A 15906-nucleotide genomic window follows, 5' to 3' on the forward strand; every position below is an offset into this window, starting at 1 on the left:
AGGACGCTGTTGGCGTGGCAAAGGTCCCGTTGCGCGTCTACATTTTCCCTTGGCACAAGGGCTTTGAACTTGGCACTCGCACGATGTTTGGCATGTCTCAGTGTTTACCATCCGTTTGCAGCGCTGCTTGTCAAAGAGTAAGTCACGGTGAGCCACGCCTATTGTCCATGTGCTTCATCTTCCAATCTCACCATCCCTGCGCGCCACACGCTCCGTATTTTGCATAAAATGTGTATCAGTAGGGCAGCGCTCTCCCCGGCACATGCAGGGCGCACATGTAGCGTGGCTTTACTGAACACATACCACGGTCGAATAAGCCCATCAAACTCCCCTCAGCTCCGGATCTGAGCCAATGAAAATGCACAAAAGCGTGAAGAAGAGAGAGAGAGAGAGAGCGAAAGGACTCCGCGAGATACAAAGAGTGAGCCAAATTCCACACAAACAGACACAACACAAGTTGGGGCTAACGGAAAGGCGGTCACATTTCCTACTCACCTGCAAACGTGATTGAGGTGGGTGTTTGTATCAGTGGGTGTGTATGTCATGCCTGACACTTTACGGATATGCTGACTCCACTTTCTTGGAATTCATGATCGTTTAATCCTCGCTCGTGCAACATCACGCGCGCTCGTGACGAGGCGCAGTATCCAGAGCGCAGAAGGTATCCAGGTGTCTTTGGAGAAACCAGCCTGTCTAACACGCCTCAGTCAGAGAAGAAGTGGCATCTACCCACCTCGCTACAGTTTACTGGGGACAACTTTACGCGCACATTTCCATCACAGCTTCCTATTTCTTTTTTTTTTGCGCACAACTTTTTCGTTTTCGTTTCTCTTCAAAAGACTTTTGCTCCAGCCAAGTGACATTCACAGACGTCTGTTTTCAAGTTTGTTTGAAGTCATCCACATCAACAAGAGAAATGGATAACAGCCCTGGTGGTGGTAAGATACACTTTAACATTATGTTTAACATATAGCAATCGACTCATTGAGCCAGCAATGCTGATTATGACAGTAGTCAGAATTGATTAACGGGTCATTGTTTCATCATTTTGTTGCCAACAATCAATGGGCAAAAGTAATTAAACTCTGTCTGACTTTATCGTAAATTGTTTTTTTTAATGAATTTAATGCAAATATCATAAATTAATCAAATATAATACTTTGATGAATGCAAAGCAGATGTTCTATTATTTATCGTATTATGATTGTGTGTTCATCAAATGCGTAAAATTGTATTTTGGTATAATATGTGCGTAATGGGAAAATATTCTTGCAATATTATGAGTTTTTATCACGTGTAGCAACAGGAGCAATATTTCACTTCTGCATGCAGGTTTCGAATTTTACTCAGTGCTGAGCTGTGTAATTTGAAGTAGTGGAATGTAGGCTTTCCACTGCTGTATGACTTGAATATAGCGCATAATCAAGGATTACTATGTTGTAAAACTTTATGCAAAACTGTCAAGAAGTTGCTGTGCTGCGTTCAAGTGTAAAAGCGCAGCGCGTGGACTGCAACTCTACTGACAGCAGACCACTCATAGTTGCATTGAGGCTGGCCACTTCCTGCTTCTCCCTATGAAAACAAACTCACGTGGAGCTACAGTAACCGACACTGGCCGTCGCTGTAATCAGAATCTGTCAGTGCCGCAACTTCAACTGCACACTTTCGCATTGCAAAGAATTTAACTTTGGCGTAAAGGGCGCGTTTGTTTCTATTATCAAGGCCATCGCTGAAGTACCTGCAGTATAAAAGTTGATAAAGGTAGGACTCCTCTCCTTTAAGTGGTATCAGGCAGTGTTTTGTCGAGGCCAAAGGTGTACATGCTTTCTGCTTCCTCTCCTAATTGACGGTGAATCATTTACAACAGAGACGGTCACGTTCCAGCACAGGTGATGGGCACATGTTACTCTAATCTGAAAGCAGGACCAAACCCACTCATTGTGCTACGACTATGTGTTTCTAGCTACTGACAATGTGGGACAGTGTTTTACATGGAACAAGCAAGGTAATAAATGAAGATTATTTTGAGAGCTGTAGTATTAGTCCATAAAAATGAGTGGATGGGCTTTTTGGTTGCTGTTCTAATGACGTCTGAAGGATGTTTGTGCAAGAGGCCTGAGGGACTTGACGGTGGAGTTGTTTTAAAATAAGTTTTTGCCTATTTAATTTACTTGCATGTTTGAATTTTGTTTTTTTCAACAAGTCAATCTTTTAACTTTCTTTAGTATTTTTTCTTTCTCATCAATGCCAATTGCCAAAGGTCAGTGAAGCCAGGTCAAGGACCATATTGTATGGGCAATTTAAACATTATGAGCAAGTGTTCTCTTGAACAAGCAGAACAGGGCTTCCTGACATGATTCAGACCCTGAGTGGAAAAAGACGAGTGATACAACTGATCTCTGCTTCAAGTGAACCAGTGTTCCCCTGATGCAATACATTTAGACAAACTGAGGAGAATGAAAGAAAACGCAAAATGTAAAATATAGGGTATGATTTACCAGAAACTGGAGGGATTTCGCATTAAAGGGAGTATTATTATCATACCAATTTACTCACTACTGGTCTGGCCTCATACTCATACAGCACCACCACCAGCTCGGTGGTTGCTGGTGGTGCACAGTCAGACCACCCCGCCGCATAACATGCTGCCGTCTTTAATTTGGCTCTTTAATTATAAGCCCCCGGCGGACTGTGGAAGCTCTGGCTCCTGGCTGGAGCGCAGCTTCATGTCTTCCCAGTAAAAGCTCCGTCAAAAAGCCTCCTCACGTGGCTCCCCTCGCAGAGCCGCGTGCGACGCGTGAGATACCCGGGCCCTCCTCCCGCCGCTTCCCCCGCTCTCACGGACGCTTCTGTGTTGATGCCGCCTGCGGTGATGGTGAGGGAGAGCTTGGTCAGTGGGTCAGCGATTCCATGCATTAGCTTTTTTTTTCTTCTTCTTCTCTCTAGTCACGTTTCCCCGCCTCATGCACCGTTTGCTTGTGTTGAAAGCTTTCTCTTTTTTTTTTTTTCCATTTGAATCACATACCAAGCAGTGTGGTGGAAGCTGACTCGATCTTGACTCGGCAACATCTGTCCCCAACTCACCGGTTCAGGGCACACATCCGCTTAGCGTGTGTTTTACCTAACGTGACGCTGCTGTTAAAGCGTAACATCTCCTTCCCCATCTGCACTCTTAACAGAGAGCAAACAGATTAAACACATTGCTGCTATAAAAAAAAATTTTGCACAGCCCTGAAAAGGATGTTTTTCCAAGCAATCTCTGACAGAACATGAGGATAGAAGAGAGAGATCTAGATCTAGATCTAGCTTCCCACTGTGATCATTTAATACAGTTCGTCCTGTTAATTGCATGAGCCGGAGCTGCTGTGATGTGGCACCAGTTTAGAGAGATGCTAGAGGCACAAAGACACAATTCTATCAAGTTCCTGCGATATTGACCTACTTACACACGCCTGAGGTAAATTAAGTCTACTGCAAAACACCCAAGTAGTGCTCACAGATAGGATACTTTCAGTAGCGCAAAATAACTCTTTAATAGCCATAGCCTACTTAATATTCAGTTACAGCATATAAACAATGTTCTCAAATAGCTTGCAGCCATGTTTATTAATTTTATAGGGAGAACAAACACTATGGTCACCTTTACTGTAGCTTCTCTCTATGCCCAGCATTAAATGGCGAACCAGTGAAAGTAACAGAAAAAGGAAGAGGGAGACACAGAGGGGAGAGAGAGAGAGAGAGAGAGAGAGGCTGCCTGTGAAGTGCTCACTGCTCACGTTTCTCTGCCTGCCTCCATCCCAGGCAGATTAGTGCTTGCACGGTTTGGCTAAATTTAAGATGGGCAGCAAAGACTGATTGACTCCTCAATTAATGCTGTCTGCGGTGACCTAATTTGTAACAGTCTTGTGCACACTGTGACAAGGGTGCATGGCAATCCTCTTTGCCGGTGTGGGAAATCCCATAGAGAGAGAGAGAAAACCAACAACAACAAAAACCCAATGAAGTTTTAGTTTGGAGGTGTAACTCTGATAGCCTGCATGTTCCAGCATTACACTACTGTATGTGGTGCTCAGTGTTTTTTTATTAAGTGTAGTTGTGCATAGCACTAGGGCTGGTATCACCTAACTTTTCAAATGCTGCAGTCCATCTGAATGAGTTTGTGAAAAAAAGAAACATTCTCTTTGAGATTATACATGATATACCTAAAATCTCCAAACAGTTCAATTTATAAATTGATTGATATTATAGGCTATCAATGATGCAAATAGAAATGAATCAGAACATCAATGCCCTCTAGATAATTTGCAGTTGTAATAGCACTTGGCAGCCTGTGTGGATACTTCCTGCAATGCCTTTCCTGCATCACTACTCAAAAGCACAGTGTTAAAGGGATTATTAATTGACAGTGTTTATGGCACAGTGGCTGGGGTCATTCATAAACTAAACACTACTGTACATGTGAGTCTTCAGGTGGACATGAAATGTGTTAGGGTGGAGTGAGTGAGTGAGTGAGTGAGTGGGTGGGTGGGGGTTGGGCATCTGTAAACTCAGGAAGAGGTGAGGTGCAGTCTGCGGGACCTGTCTGTGGCTCTGGCATGAGTCAACAAATCCACCAACACGTGCTGGTGGAGGGATTATCCAAATATTTCAGCTAAACAAATACTTTGTGCAGCAAAGGGGCGCGGCAACAACACAGGCACAGGTCTGCTGCAGTAGGGCACAATTTCCACAAACTGGGCTGCGTTGGTTAAACCACAGAGTCTTGGCATGAATTTTGGACGTTGGAAACTGCATGTGCGAGTCAATCATTATTTAAATTGGACGCACATTTGTTGAAATAATTTTGAACGTTTGCCTTTATTTGCATAATAAATGTCAGTCTGAGTGAGTGCTGAACACGTAGCCTACTGTACGCGGAAAGAGCCCTCTCTTTTGCAAAAAAAAAAAAAACGTGACTCACATTCTTCAACTGTTGGTGGCGCATTAACAACAGTTGGCTGCAGACTCGGCGTCACCTCATGGCCGGGGAGCTTGCCAGTCAGCGTATGTTTATCAACACGGATATGACTTCAGAGTGTTGTATATTTCAACACGAGACTGCGGATTTGGTTCGGGCAGTAACCAGTGCCAAGAGTCCACGCATGTGAGGCGGCGGTCAGGTGTCGCGCTGTCAACTGGCGCTGGGCACGGTGCCAGGGGGAGCGAGAGCTATTATTGGAGCGGAGGAGCCAGCAGACCCCGCAGACACGTGAGGTCGTGTCTCAGCTCATCCAAAACGCCTGACGAGAAGTGCGAGAGAGCGAGACGGAGCGGGGGAGGGGAGGGGAGGGACTGAAACTTCAGCGACAACCACAGCTGAACGACAACACAAATTCCACAGATTTGCACTGAATACTGCATTAGTATGACGCAGGAATTATTTACAAAAAATAAAAATCAGCGCTTCCAATGGAAGCTTGCCGGCGTTGTTGCTGTGCTACCAGCAATATTTTTAGCGCCCACTTTATCCGCTTGAGCCCACTATTACGCCTATTACGCTCAGGATGAGGCAACGACACTGCAAATTCTCAGAGCTGTTCACTGCTGCCCAGAGCTTGTGCAACATTACATCACATCAAATCAGACGGTTAGAGTAGCCCAGCGGTTTCTCAGGAAATATGGATGGCCAACTTGAATTTATGACACCATTTAGAATTCATTTAATTCAACCAGTTTACATTAGGCTGTATGTGTAGCTACACAAATTACTCCCAAGTGAACTTCTGAATGACGCTGCGCTTTACTTTGGGGCTCCAACTCAAATTTTAATCGCCTGACCCGTCCCAGCTCAAATGGATGTCCTCCATTCCTTCCCTGCAGGAGTCATCCTGTACGCCGGCTCCACCGGCAGTGCCAGTCCAAGTCCCGGCAGCCCCTCCAGTGGGTACCAGACACAGTCACCGTCTTCACACTCCCAGCCCTCGTCTCCTGAGGATGTTACCTTCACAGAGATCGGGGAGCTGAAGCACAGGGCGGCTGGGTGCAACACTCCATCCTCAAATCTGGTGTTCCAGTTCCCAGAGGTCTACAGTGGCCCCTCAGCAGCAGCTACTCCACAGCATACCTATGCACACCCCATCGCAGGAAAGAGGCCATGCGGGTTCCCAGGAACTTTCACCAGTTAGTGTTTCTTCCACATCAATATGCATCAATATTTATTCCTTCATTTAAATTTATATACCTTATCTAACTGTTCATTCTTCCCCTCCTCAGAGACAGGTGGAATGGTCCTGCTGTGCAAAGTCTGTGGGGACATCGCATCTGGTTTCCACTATGGAGTGCATGCATGTGAGGGTTGCAAGGTAAGCCGCTGAACAGGAAAGTCACATGGAATGTTCCAACAGTGTGTTAATTTCGGAATGGCAGTTTGATATTTGACATATTTGTTTGTTTGTTTGTATCAGGGCTTTTTCCGCCGGAGCATCCAGCAGAACATAAACTACAAGATGTGTGTGAAGAACGAGAACTGTCTGATCATGCGCATGAACCGTAACCGGTGCCAGCACTGCCGTTTCAAGAAATGCCTCTCTGTTGGCATGTCAAGAGATGGTGAGACACCCTGACATATTTTGAATGAAAAAAAAAAATGAAAAAAAAAAAAAAAGACCCTGATGCAGTTCTGCCAGTATGCCACTGTGCTCTGATTAGCCAAAGCAGCAGGGAAATGGGTAGTCATGAAGCAGCACAGCACAGATATGTAGGTCTGGGTAAAAAATGTAATGCGGGAAGTCTTTTGAGGTCATCATACCAGTAGCTCAGTCAGTAGCAGAAGACCTGCACCTGTCTTGCCCTTGTGCACTGCCAATAAGTACCATCTGGCTTCGTATGACTCTCTTAAGTTTCTAAGTGTCTTTCCCCTGCCCTTCGCAGCATTCTCCGACCATACTGTTGCCTCTATGCTCTTGTTCAGCACAGCGCCTCCCCTTCCATGTGTTCCCTCAGCTCTCTTACATCTCCCCCTCAGACAATGATTTATGAGAAGAGGAGCCTTGAAGTCCCTGAAGCTATCTATCATCTGGAAAACTGCAGCAAACACAGAATTATTTCTGGAAATTGGAACAGGGTCAACTTGATTACCTTGTGTATGTCCATAGAACAACTTACTACAATTAATAAGGGACAGGGTAACAATTAAGCAAGGGATGCAGAAAACATTGTTGTGACAGAATAGTCAGGCGTGACACTCCCATCAACTTGTTTTAACCCTGATAGCTGAGCATTGATTGATCACCTATCATCACAGATTAAGAAAACAGTTGAGTTGACCTAGAAAAACAATAAAGAATTGGGCCTTATCGTGCACTCATACATCATGACCTACTTGGTGTAGTTTGCCTGTCTTCTTCCTCTCAGTATAGCTTCTGCTTATCCCCACCCTCCAGTACTCTGCATTGCCTAATTTAGTGAAGAGGTTAGTGTTATTTCTGCATGTGCTTGACACTTCTGGTGCACAGAAAAAAAAAAAGGATGACAAAATGCAACTCAATAAGAGAACAAAGTCAGGTCCACCCTCCTGTTGTAGATTCTAGAAAGCGTTAACGACCACAACCTAGAAACCCCTTTTTGCTCCGTTTCAACCATTACGAAAACAGGAAAACCGCATGCAACTGCCATCAGCCCAATATAAATAGTGCATCATGATTTCACACCAGGGGCTGTGTGACTTTACCCCTGCAGTACAGGCAAATATGCAAGTCCATTGGCATGGTGGCACACTTTTCTCCCTCTAACCAGAGCATCATTTTTAGAGCTCATTAGTCCGCATTTGCTTATTTTTAACCATAACCGCGTTATTTGCCGCATCCCCATCAAGGGACCCTGCAGGCAATGAAAAGAATTACTGTATATTTGGTAAACACAGCAAGAGTTACTGTGCATACAGGCACAAGTAAATCACCTCATTTTACCCAACACATTGTCATGTTTTATTTCTTAATGTTTAATAAGTTGGAATAACATTACTTTCCTCTACACATATTATTGCTGCTATTCAAAATATTTTCTATACTACCAACAAAATTAATTCAGGCATGCTATACTTGCAAATCTTTGAAGTTGTACTAATTCAACTTTTCTGCCATATCGAACTCCACCATGTGCACACATACACACACAGTCATGTTTACATACATTTTGTTAATTGAACTTAATTCTGTTGACTTGTGCCTTAACCATAACCACTACTTGCCTAATCAGAACCCTGATCCTGATTTTAAGCCACGTTTACCTTGAAATTGAATGAATTTGCGTTATAAAGATATTGTCCCTAAAAGGGAGGTGGGTCCCCACATTGTGACTATGAACAGATTTATGTCCCCACAACAGGAGCAATACAAGTGCGCACACACACACACACACACACACACTCACTTTCCATGTATCACTGTCTCGCAGTTCAATCCTTTTCATGTTCTCACCACTGTCTTTTCAACTCAATTATATGCTTCAAGCCCACCTCTCTCATCCTTCTCCCTCTCACGATCTCAGTGCCAGTGACATCATGCTCACGTCGCTCCACTGCCCTACTTACAAATAGAGGGAGGGAACGGTAGAGGAAGGAGACAGGGGTGGATAGAGGAGAGGATGAGGCAGATGGCAGAAGGGGATCTATAAATAGCCTCTCCAGCTGATGGATACTGTGAGAAGGGGAAGTTTTCATCTCCCAACTTACGTGATTCTCCTTGAAATCACTCCGCAGTTTGTGCTTTTGATGTGTGCGTGCATAAGGAGGTGTGTGAGGTTAGGGTTTAATAACGCTTAGCTTTCATTTATTGTTAATAAAAAAATTGCTCTGGTAGTGCTGTGTTAAATGAATTGATGTATAGGTAGAATACACCTACCTCCTCGAGTGCTCATTTATATATTTTTTAATCTTTTATCTATTCAATTTTGTTGCTTCAGAGAATATTGTAATCCAGCCAAAAGAATCCCACTACAAAATATGTTTGGCATTTATCAAAAAGATAAAGAAATAAGAAATGGAGCACAAAATGTGTCCAGTGTAAGTGGCCATGGAAGCTGATCTTTTTCCCTCTCCTTGTGTCCTCCCTAGCTGTGCGCTTCGGCCGTATCCCTAAGAGAGAGAAGCAGCGACTTCTGGATGAGATGCAGAGCTACATGAACAGCCTAAATGAGTCGGCCGCCATTGACGTGGACCCATCTTCAGTGAGGGAAAATCCCACCAGCACCGATGATGGCAACTCAAAAGAGGCCATCGGGGCCATTTCCAGAGCCTATCGTGACATCTTTACCAGCAACCGCACGAACCGGGAGAGACCATCCAAGAGGGGCAGCATCACCACAAACAACAACACATCGCCCTTTTCTCAGGAGGGCAGTTTTCCTCAGGTCTCATCTCACCACACCTCCGCCCAGAGTTATCAGTCGTGCCCTGTTGCCCCTGCCACTCTATGCCCAGTTGCCTCTAATGACAACCAATCTGCGTTTCACAATGTGGACAGCAATCGCTATTCCTATCTAGTGTCAACAAATCAGAATAATCACCAGTCCAATGTTACAACACCTCAGAGGGGTAGCGCAGCCAATCCCAACAGTTTTCCCTATGCAAGAGCTGCACAAAATCAGCCGTCCTGCCCATGGAAATTAGCACGAGGAGCTAAAGTGCTGGTAAGCGCAAAGAGTTTTCTAAATTTAATTAAAATTCCAACATGTGTGATATCTGATTTGACTGAAAATGTATGATTCTATGGTTTTGTCTTTCTCTTAGGCCTGTCCTCTTAATGCGTGCCCTGTATCAGGGGCAGATCGCTCAAGTCAGGAGATATGGGAGTCCTTCTCTCAGTGTTTCACCCCGGCTGTCAAGGAAGTGGTAGAGTTTGCCAAGGGCATCCCTGGATTTCAAGAGCTCAGCCAGCAAGACCAGGTCATGCTGCTAAAATCAGGCACCTTCCAGGTAACGACATATATTTGAAGTCATTTATTTTGCTTACGATAAATTGAACACATGTGCCTCTTTCTTTATGTGTCAAATGTATTACTGGTTTGAGTATTTCTCTCATTTTTAACTTTGTGTTCCCCTGTTTTTCCCTTCATTTTTTGTGTGTTAAGGTTCTGATGGTGAGGTTCTGCACCTTGTTCAATGCTGAGGAGCGTACGGTGACTTTCCTGAATGGCCAAACTTACCCTCTGTCGACCTTGCGGGCCTTGGGTATGGGCTTCCTGCTGGACGCGATGTTTGAATTCAGTGAGAGGTTGGGCTCCCTGAGGCTCGAGCCTGATGAAATGGCCCTCTTCATGGCTGTAGTGCTGGTCTCTGCAGGTGAGCGAGGGAAAGTTCAAAAATGCTGCTGAGCTGTGACAATGTGTCAATGAACCCATAATATGCGAATAACCACTCATACTAGCGTCCTCTGTGATCCTCAGACCGTTCTGGCATCTCGGACATGCGAGCTGTGGAGCAGCTACAGGAGGGTCTGATCCGCGCCCTGCGGTCACTGATCACCCGCCGTCGCCCAGATGACACCACCCTGTTCCCCAAACTCCTCCTGCGCCTGCCAGACCTCCGCACCCTCAACAACCTGCACTCCGACAAACTGTTGGCCTTTCGCATTGAGCCTTGAACTGACCGCTCATTCACAGAGCACAAACTGTTTTACACAGAAATACACAGTATACACACACACACACACACACACACACACAGATATTATCTTCCAGGGGCGGGACTTCCTTCAGCATTGAGGAACAAGAAATTGTGCAATCTGAGGAGCGTTTTTGAAAAGGATAAATGAGGGCAGGGAACATATTTTTGACTCGCTATTGATCTTCATGCAATGTTATGAGAAAAATTACAGACACAGACAAACTTTATGTGTGCACACATAAACCTAAACACCTCCTGAGAGACATTGGTGCAGTCAACAAAAAAAAGTTACCATTTTGGACAAAATCCATTTGTGACTTTCTCATTATGTCCAGTGTACTTAAGAATAAAAGCCAGTTCTCTTCTGTTTATTCCATAAATTGAACAATATCAACAGACCACGACGAAGCAGCAGCTGAAAGATGGATATTGTAGATCAAAACAGTTATTACTTATAAGGACTATTGGTGAAGATTGACTATGTGTCAGTTTGTCTTTTAGAGAAAGGGAACCTGTACATAATACATAGTGAAACCTGATATATTAAGGAAATTGTGAAACAGTGTTACACAAAGCCATCTGCATTAGCATTGAACCACAGACCACAATTTCTGTGTCACATGTACACAATATGATCCATTTAGTCTCTTATTAATTTTTTGACTATTCTTCCAGAAAACATTGGCACACATTGGGTTTCAATATACCAACTTCATAAGTCAGTGGCATTTGATATCATGAGTATTTTGCAGGAACATTATGTCAGTGTCACTGTATCGTATCACATCTGGGCCGATGGGGACACTCCAGGCACGTCGGGTTTTGTAAATCTTTTGTTTATTTTTGTTGCTGTAAATATTATGTTTCTCCAATGTTTGTGCATCAATTACTGAACTGATATGATGGATCGGACATCTGAGTATGGTGTAAAGAAGAATGTATTGATCTTCCTGTACTGGGTGGGGGACTGGCTATGCCAAGGGTGCTTTGCACAGGAGAATGTGTAGCAGGGATTCTCAGACGGTTTAAACACACTTCCTGCAATCAGATGACGTAACCAACCAGCATAATCCCTGAAATCACCAGCACTCCTTCCACATGCACCCTTCCTCTGCCCCCAATGTTTGTCATACAAACACGAGAGATATTTTTGGGTGAGAGATCTAATTTGATTGGTCCTCTCACTGTTAGCTTGTTTGATTGTGGCTGATTGAGCACATCGTGTACATTTTGTAAATTTTTCTTCCAATATAGAAATGATCAAATGATATAAACTTGGAATTATGTAGTATTCTGCTTCTGTGTCCTTTTTGTGTGTCCACAAAATTCCAGCAGTACAGAAGATGTACTGAATTAGGCCTGCAAGGCTCTCAAAAATGAGTCATGCAACTAAAAGTGTATGCTGCCACATCTGAGTAAAAATTAAATGAATATGAGCATTGCTGAAACTCAGGTTTATAGCCTCATTTGTGCAATTAGGATGTGCAATTTAGAACAATCTGAGTTAGCATCCATTTATTTATTTATCATTATGTCATGCTGTACACACCTGTAAACTATTATTGGAAAATATGAAAGAAAAAAAAAACTTTTCATGGATAGCTTACTTAAAATGACTAATAATTAGTAAATACAGTTGTGGAATATAATTGTAACTCATTTAAATTTTCTGCTATTTTACACTTTTTACACTTTTTTTTTTTTTTACTCCACTACATTTATCTCCCAGTTTTAGTCACTAGTTACTTCTAGGATCGATATTTTAAACACGACATATATGATCAGATGTGATTATTTGTAAATTAGACTATTCAACAGCATCAGGTGTTGCAAGTAGCTCATCCATAACAACATTTCAGTGCTGCTCATATGTGCATATCAATGAGGCCATATTCCAATAATGTGTATATTACTGATATTAGTACTTCTTTCAGCGCTGAGTAAATAATTAAACACCAAACTTGAGACTTGACTGTCAAGTTGCAACACCTGGAAAGCATGAAACGATGTCCTGCCCCTAAAAAAAAAAAAAAAAGAAAAAAGAACAAACTAAAGTCGGGATGCCACCTTGTGGTGAAATATGAGATCCCGGATCCCGGAAGTGAACGGTGTGTTTGCCAGTGCACACTTACCCACGTCTTCTATTACCAGGTTGTTTACTGCCATCGCGTCCTCCGTGATATCATTAATATGGGAGCACTGTCGAATGATACGGTAAGATATAGCGTATAGTGTGAAGCCGCAGTGAGAAACAAGTGACGGGACTTTTTTTTAAGTTTGAACGATGTATAGCGTCCCAGCAGGTTGGCTGACGTTAGCTAAGTAAGATTAGCACGTCGATGCACCTGTGAATGAACGACTCCGTTTAAAAAGACAATAAACTGTCATTAATTCACATTTCAGTCATTGACCTTGGTAAATAAGACATGATGCTGCCGTCACTAGCTGGAGTCGTTGTCGTGGAGCTACCCGAGTTATAAATACTCTCATTATTGACGATTGCTTCTCGCCCACCTTGTCTCTCCACAGGTGCTTGGAAACGGCAGTAAACGAACTGGAAACTCCCCGAGACCTCAGCTTTGACCTTTTTTTTTTTTTTTTTTTTTTTAAAGCGGGTGCAGTTTCTGACACCATGTTGGTGACGGCGTATCTTGCCATCGTTTTCCTGATCGTCCTGTGTGTTGCCCTCGAGCTGACCGCACGCCGACTCACCCCGCCTCACTCCGCCCCAACAGCTGTGGCCAACCCGGCCTTCCGCCGCTTCCAGAGTGTGTTCCTCCGCGCTTACCTGCTGGCGTTGTGGGCGGACTGGCTTCAGGGCCCTTACCTCTACAAACTGTACCGCCACTACAGCTTCCTGGAATCTCAAATAGCCATCTTGTACGTGTGTGGCCTGGCCTCCTGTGTTCTGTTTGCTCCCATTTCCGGCTGGCTCCCTCAAGCCCTGGGCCGCAGGCAGACGTGTCTTCTCTTCTGCCTGTCCTACTCCGCGTGTTGTCTCACCAAGCTTTCCAGAGACTACTTTGTTTTGATTGTGGGCCGTGTCCTGGGGGGTCTGTCCACGTCCCTGCTCTCCACTACATTTGAAGCCTGGTACGTGCACCGACATGTCGACGTCCACGATTTTCCAAAGGAGTGGATCCCCAGCACCTTCACCAAAGCTGCTACCTGGAACCACGGCCTGGCTGTGGGAGCAGGGCTGGTGGCTAACCTGCTGGCTGAGTGGCTGCACTTGGGACCTGTGGCCCCCTTTCTCCTGGCTGTACCCTGCCTGGGCTGCTGTGGCTGGGTGGTGCTAACAGACTGGGGCAAGGAAGAAGCTGAAGGAGGTACTGGAGTGGACAAACAGACTCTGTTCCTTGGCACTCCAAATGGAGGTGTGACCCGTTTGTCTGCGAAAGCCCGATTTTCCCGTAGCTGCCACGAGGGGCTGCGCTGCCTGCTGTCAGACAGGAGGGTCATGCTTTTGGGTGGAGTTCAGGCTCTGTTTGAAAGTGTCCTCTACATTTTTGTTTTCCTCTGGACCCCGGTACTGGATCCTCACGGGCCCCCTTTAGGGATTGTTTTCTCTTGTCTAATGGCTGCCAGTATGGCTGGCTCCTCGCTGTACCGCCTCGCCACCTCCACTCGCTACCATCTACAGCCTGGCCATGTGCTCTGCCTCGCTGTGTTGATGGCCTTCTTCTCTTTTTTTATGCTCACCTTTTCCACAGCTCCAGGACAGCCGAGACCTCATGAATCCTTTGTGGCCTTCCTGCTGCTGGAGATGGCCAGTGGTCTCTACTTCCCCGCAGTCAGCTTTCTGCAGGGGAGAGTGATCCCGGAGGAGAAACGGGCTGGTGTGCTGGCCTGGTTCCGGTTGCCTCTGCATCTGCTAGCCTGCCTCGGGCTGCTGGCGCTCCACGGGGAGGTGTCAGGAACAGGTGGAGGGGAGGGCGGCGGCGGCACCAGACACATGTTTGGAGGCTGTGCCATGATGATGCTGGCAGCTCTGATGGCTGTCGTCAGTCTTTTCACCCTGGGCAGAAACGACACAGACCTGAAACTGGAGGGAAACAAGGGGGAGGGGGAAATGTTCTGAGGAGATGGGCCACGTATTCACATAACACTTGTCTGGTTTTAAATTATGTCTGTTTTTTTTCTAACTGAACATAGAAACCTTGAGTTTGACTGGAGCAGTCTTAAGTCTACATTTTGCCAATTACATCAGTGAGGAAAATCATCACCCAGAAGGGGTGTTTTGGTAGATCACAATTTAATTTAATATCCATTTTAGTATGTTTGCCTTATTAGTTCTTTCTTTATTGGTGGGAGATTTTTATCAATCCTGTCTTGTGTAACGATGCTTTGGGAACACACCTTCATTTGTCATTTAAATTGCTGGTATCTCGGCTGCATCCAAACCTCTCTATCGTTCTGTTAATTATTCCAGATGACATGTTATTGCTTCAGCATGTCTCCTTTAGGGGGATGTCATGATGTGTTTGATTGGATGTAAGTAATTTTATCCGTCAGAATCCCCATAAGAATCGGTTATGTTGAAGCGTCATCAAAATGTTTGAGTTTGCAGGCACCTGAAGGAATATCCAAAGAAGTATGAAGTGGTGGTGGACATGTAGACCAGTATCTGAATGTCAGTTCTTACAATTCTTCTTCCACAGTAATTTGATTTCTGTGTTTGTTTTTTACAGCATTTGCGTATTTATATTTAAAAGAGACAAATAAAATAGGTCAGCTTTACATTGAAGGTTTTTTCTGCATCTTCAGGATATTTTGTCCATATTTTCTTAAAAGTTCTCTATGTTCTTTACACTTTTAAATAAAAGTGCACATATGGCCCAGAAAGAATATGAATTTGTTTTGTATTTCCTGGATTTCTATTTTGTGGCACACAGATGTTTTATAATGTTTATTCTTTAGTATCAGGTGGGGTTTGTAGTAATATGTAGTATAAATCTGGCTTTTCAGATAATCCAGAGCGGTGCAGTATCAGCTGTTTTCGCTTGGTGTTGTCTTAAATGGAAAATGTTCTCCCATTGATTGCTGATCAAGCTTATTTGATTTAATTTGAAATTAACAAAACTTTTCTTTTGGCATAAATCATTAAAAAAAAAATACAATATCAATACTCATTGAAATAGTTTGAAAGTGAGTGCTTTAAATTGTTTACCTGTACTTAATGTGTTTTAGATCATTCAAATGCAAGAGGCCTATTTTAAATAACATAAAGCATATTAACCAGCAATGATCCCAGTTAAAAATCG

General features: G+C 44.1%; 2 protein-coding genes across 3 annotated transcripts; both read left to right on the top strand.

Annotated features, from left to right (window-relative positions):
• Positions 1-275: 275 nt before the first annotated feature.
• On the top strand, positions 276-11933 carry nr1d4a (nuclear receptor subfamily 1, group D, member 4a). The gene is made up of 8 exons (XM_069688041.1): positions 276-938; positions 5860-6159; positions 6253-6341; positions 6444-6588; positions 9092-9666; positions 9767-9952; positions 10108-10318; positions 10423-11933. Exons 1-8 carry the CDS (start codon positions 917-919, stop codon positions 10617-10619), a joined length of 1725 nt encoding a protein of 574 aa, XP_069544142.1. The 5' UTR covers positions 276-916; the 3' UTR covers positions 10620-11933.
• An 810-nt stretch (positions 11934-12743) lies between these two features.
• mfsd5 (major facilitator superfamily domain containing 5) lies at positions 12744-15490 on the top strand. 2 transcript variants are annotated; one of them, XM_069687829.1, is made up of 2 exons: positions 12744-12856; positions 13172-15490. In XM_069687829.1, exons 1-2 carry the CDS (start codon positions 12849-12851, stop codon positions 14721-14723), a joined length of 1560 nt encoding a protein of 519 aa, XP_069543930.1. In that variant the 5' UTR covers positions 12744-12848; the 3' UTR covers positions 14724-15490. The 2 variants fall into 2 exon arrangements, with proteins under 2 accessions (XP_069543930.1, XP_069543939.1); XM_069687838.1 differs by having other exon boundaries at positions 13255-15490.
• Positions 15491-15906: the final 416 nt, after the last annotated feature.

The sequence above is a fragment of the Brachyistius frenatus genome, unplaced genomic scaffold (assembly GCF_029030835.1).
Source record: "Brachyistius frenatus isolate BFR_SWC_R1_liver_20210118 unplaced genomic scaffold, ASM2903083v1 Contig_6, whole genome shotgun sequence".
Lineage (NCBI taxonomy): Eukaryota > Metazoa > Chordata > Actinopteri > Embiotocidae > Brachyistius > Brachyistius frenatus.

Bases quoted from the DNA above. Each gene is read 5' to 3' on its own strand.
- nr1d4a (XM_069688041.1), top strand. From the start codon at position 917: ATGGATAACAGCCCTGGTGGTG. The intron at 6,160-6,252 runs GTTAGTGTTTCT...TCCCCTCCTCAG, and splicing joins GTTCCCAGGAACTTTCACCA to AGACAGGTGGAATGGTCCTG. The intron at 10,319-10,422 runs GTGAGCGAGGGA...TGTGATCCTCAG, and splicing joins TGTAGTGCTGGTCTCTGCAG to ACCGTTCTGGCATCTCGGAC.